Source organism: Mesitornis unicolor, unplaced genomic scaffold (genome assembly GCF_000695765.1).
Source record: "Mesitornis unicolor isolate BGI_N332 unplaced genomic scaffold, ASM69576v1 scaffold31601, whole genome shotgun sequence".
In the NCBI taxonomy this organism is placed as follows: Eukaryota; Metazoa; Chordata; class Aves; order Mesitornithiformes; family Mesitornithidae; genus Mesitornis; species Mesitornis unicolor.
The window spans coordinates 2317-3553 of NW_010166284.1; the positions used below are offsets into that span (position 1 = coordinate 2317).

The 1237-nt window shown below is 63.7% G+C and overlaps 1 protein-coding gene across 1 annotated transcript in view; it reads right to left on the reverse strand.

Annotated features, from left to right (window-relative positions):
* The window catches only part of LOC104548798 (serine/threonine-protein kinase WNK4-like), a gene marked incomplete at its 3' end in the record, with an annotated part of 3118 nt that extends 2023 nt beyond the window's left edge, over positions 1–1095 (reverse strand). The window contains exons 1-4 of the mRNA XM_010194917.1: positions 1024–1095; positions 794–954; positions 442–662; positions 211–368 (exon numbers count right to left, since the gene is read on the reverse strand). Coding sequence (XP_010193219.1) covers positions 211–368; positions 442–662; positions 794–954; positions 1024–1095 — 612 coding nt within the window. The remainder of the gene's footprint in view (positions 1–210; positions 369–441; positions 663–793; positions 955–1023) is intronic.
* Positions 1096–1237: the final 142 nt, after the last annotated feature.

A 1237-nucleotide genomic window follows, 5' to 3' on the forward strand; every position in this document is an offset into this window, starting at 1 on the left:
CTGACACAGGGCAAGGGACACGGGGTTTGGCCAAGCCATGGCTCTGGCACCACACCTCTCACCAACCAGGCTGCCTTTAGCTGCTTGCATAACCCACACAGTGACACATTTTGGGAAGCGCTGAGCACCAACGGCCCCTCCAGCCCCTCACACCAACCCCCACACCCATGACACAGCCACCGGCGTCACCCCCAGCATGGGGCCACTCACCGAGGTGACCTTGCGGTAGATCTGGGCGGCATTCTGACACTCGGAGTAGGGGTACTCGGAGGTGGCCATCTCCAGCATGCACATCCCGAAGGCGTAGACGTCCACGGCCTCATCGTACTTCTCCTCGTACATCTCCGGTGCCATGAACTCGGGGGTGCCTGGGGGCGGCAGCGGGGTTCAGCACCATGGGGCACCCCTCCACCGCAGCCCCACGCCACACCGGGACCCCACCTATGACGCTCTTGGCAAAGGAGGCTCGCTTCAGCGTGGCCAGGCCCAGGTCCCCGATCTTCACAGAGCCTGTGGGACCCGTGATGAAGATGTTGTCACACTTGAGGTCACGGTGGATGATGGGGGGCGAGCGGGTGTGCAGGAAGTGCAGCCCCTTGAGGATCTGCCGGCTCCAGCGCTGCAGCACCTTCAGCTTCATCTCCTTGAACCGCTTCAGGTAACTGCGGGGAATACAGGGGGTGAGCACCCCTGTCCCTGCCCCCCTCCACTTCAAGCCTGCCCTGTCCCTCTCCTGCCCGTCACCACAGGGACCCCATCCCCTGTGCACCCAGACCAGGCGGTCAATGCTCACGTTTTGAGGGTGCCGGACGTCATGAGCTCGGTGACCAACACGATGCAGATCTGGCCTTTGACGGACGACTTCCAGGAGTCGTAGAAGCGGACAATGTTGGGGTGCTGCATCCCCACCTCCTCGCTGAATCGCTGCCGCTCTGTCTTCGACAGCTTCCGCGTCTGCGGGGCCGGGGGACAGTGAGGGGACATGCAGGGTCAGATCTACTGTTCTCCAGCACAGGGGCTTACCCCGTTCCCCTGTGGTGCCTCTCTGGACGGAGCCACGCTCCCTGGTATGGCGAGGAGGACAAAGCCCCTCATGGCGCTCCCGCTGGCCCCCCTGCCGTGAAAACTGCTCAATGGTGGGACCACCCGTCCCCCTCCTGCTGCTCTCAGCCAGTGCCCACTGCAGGACAGGGACCCCCAGCCAAGGGGACAGGTGGGGGCTGCACAACAGCCACTG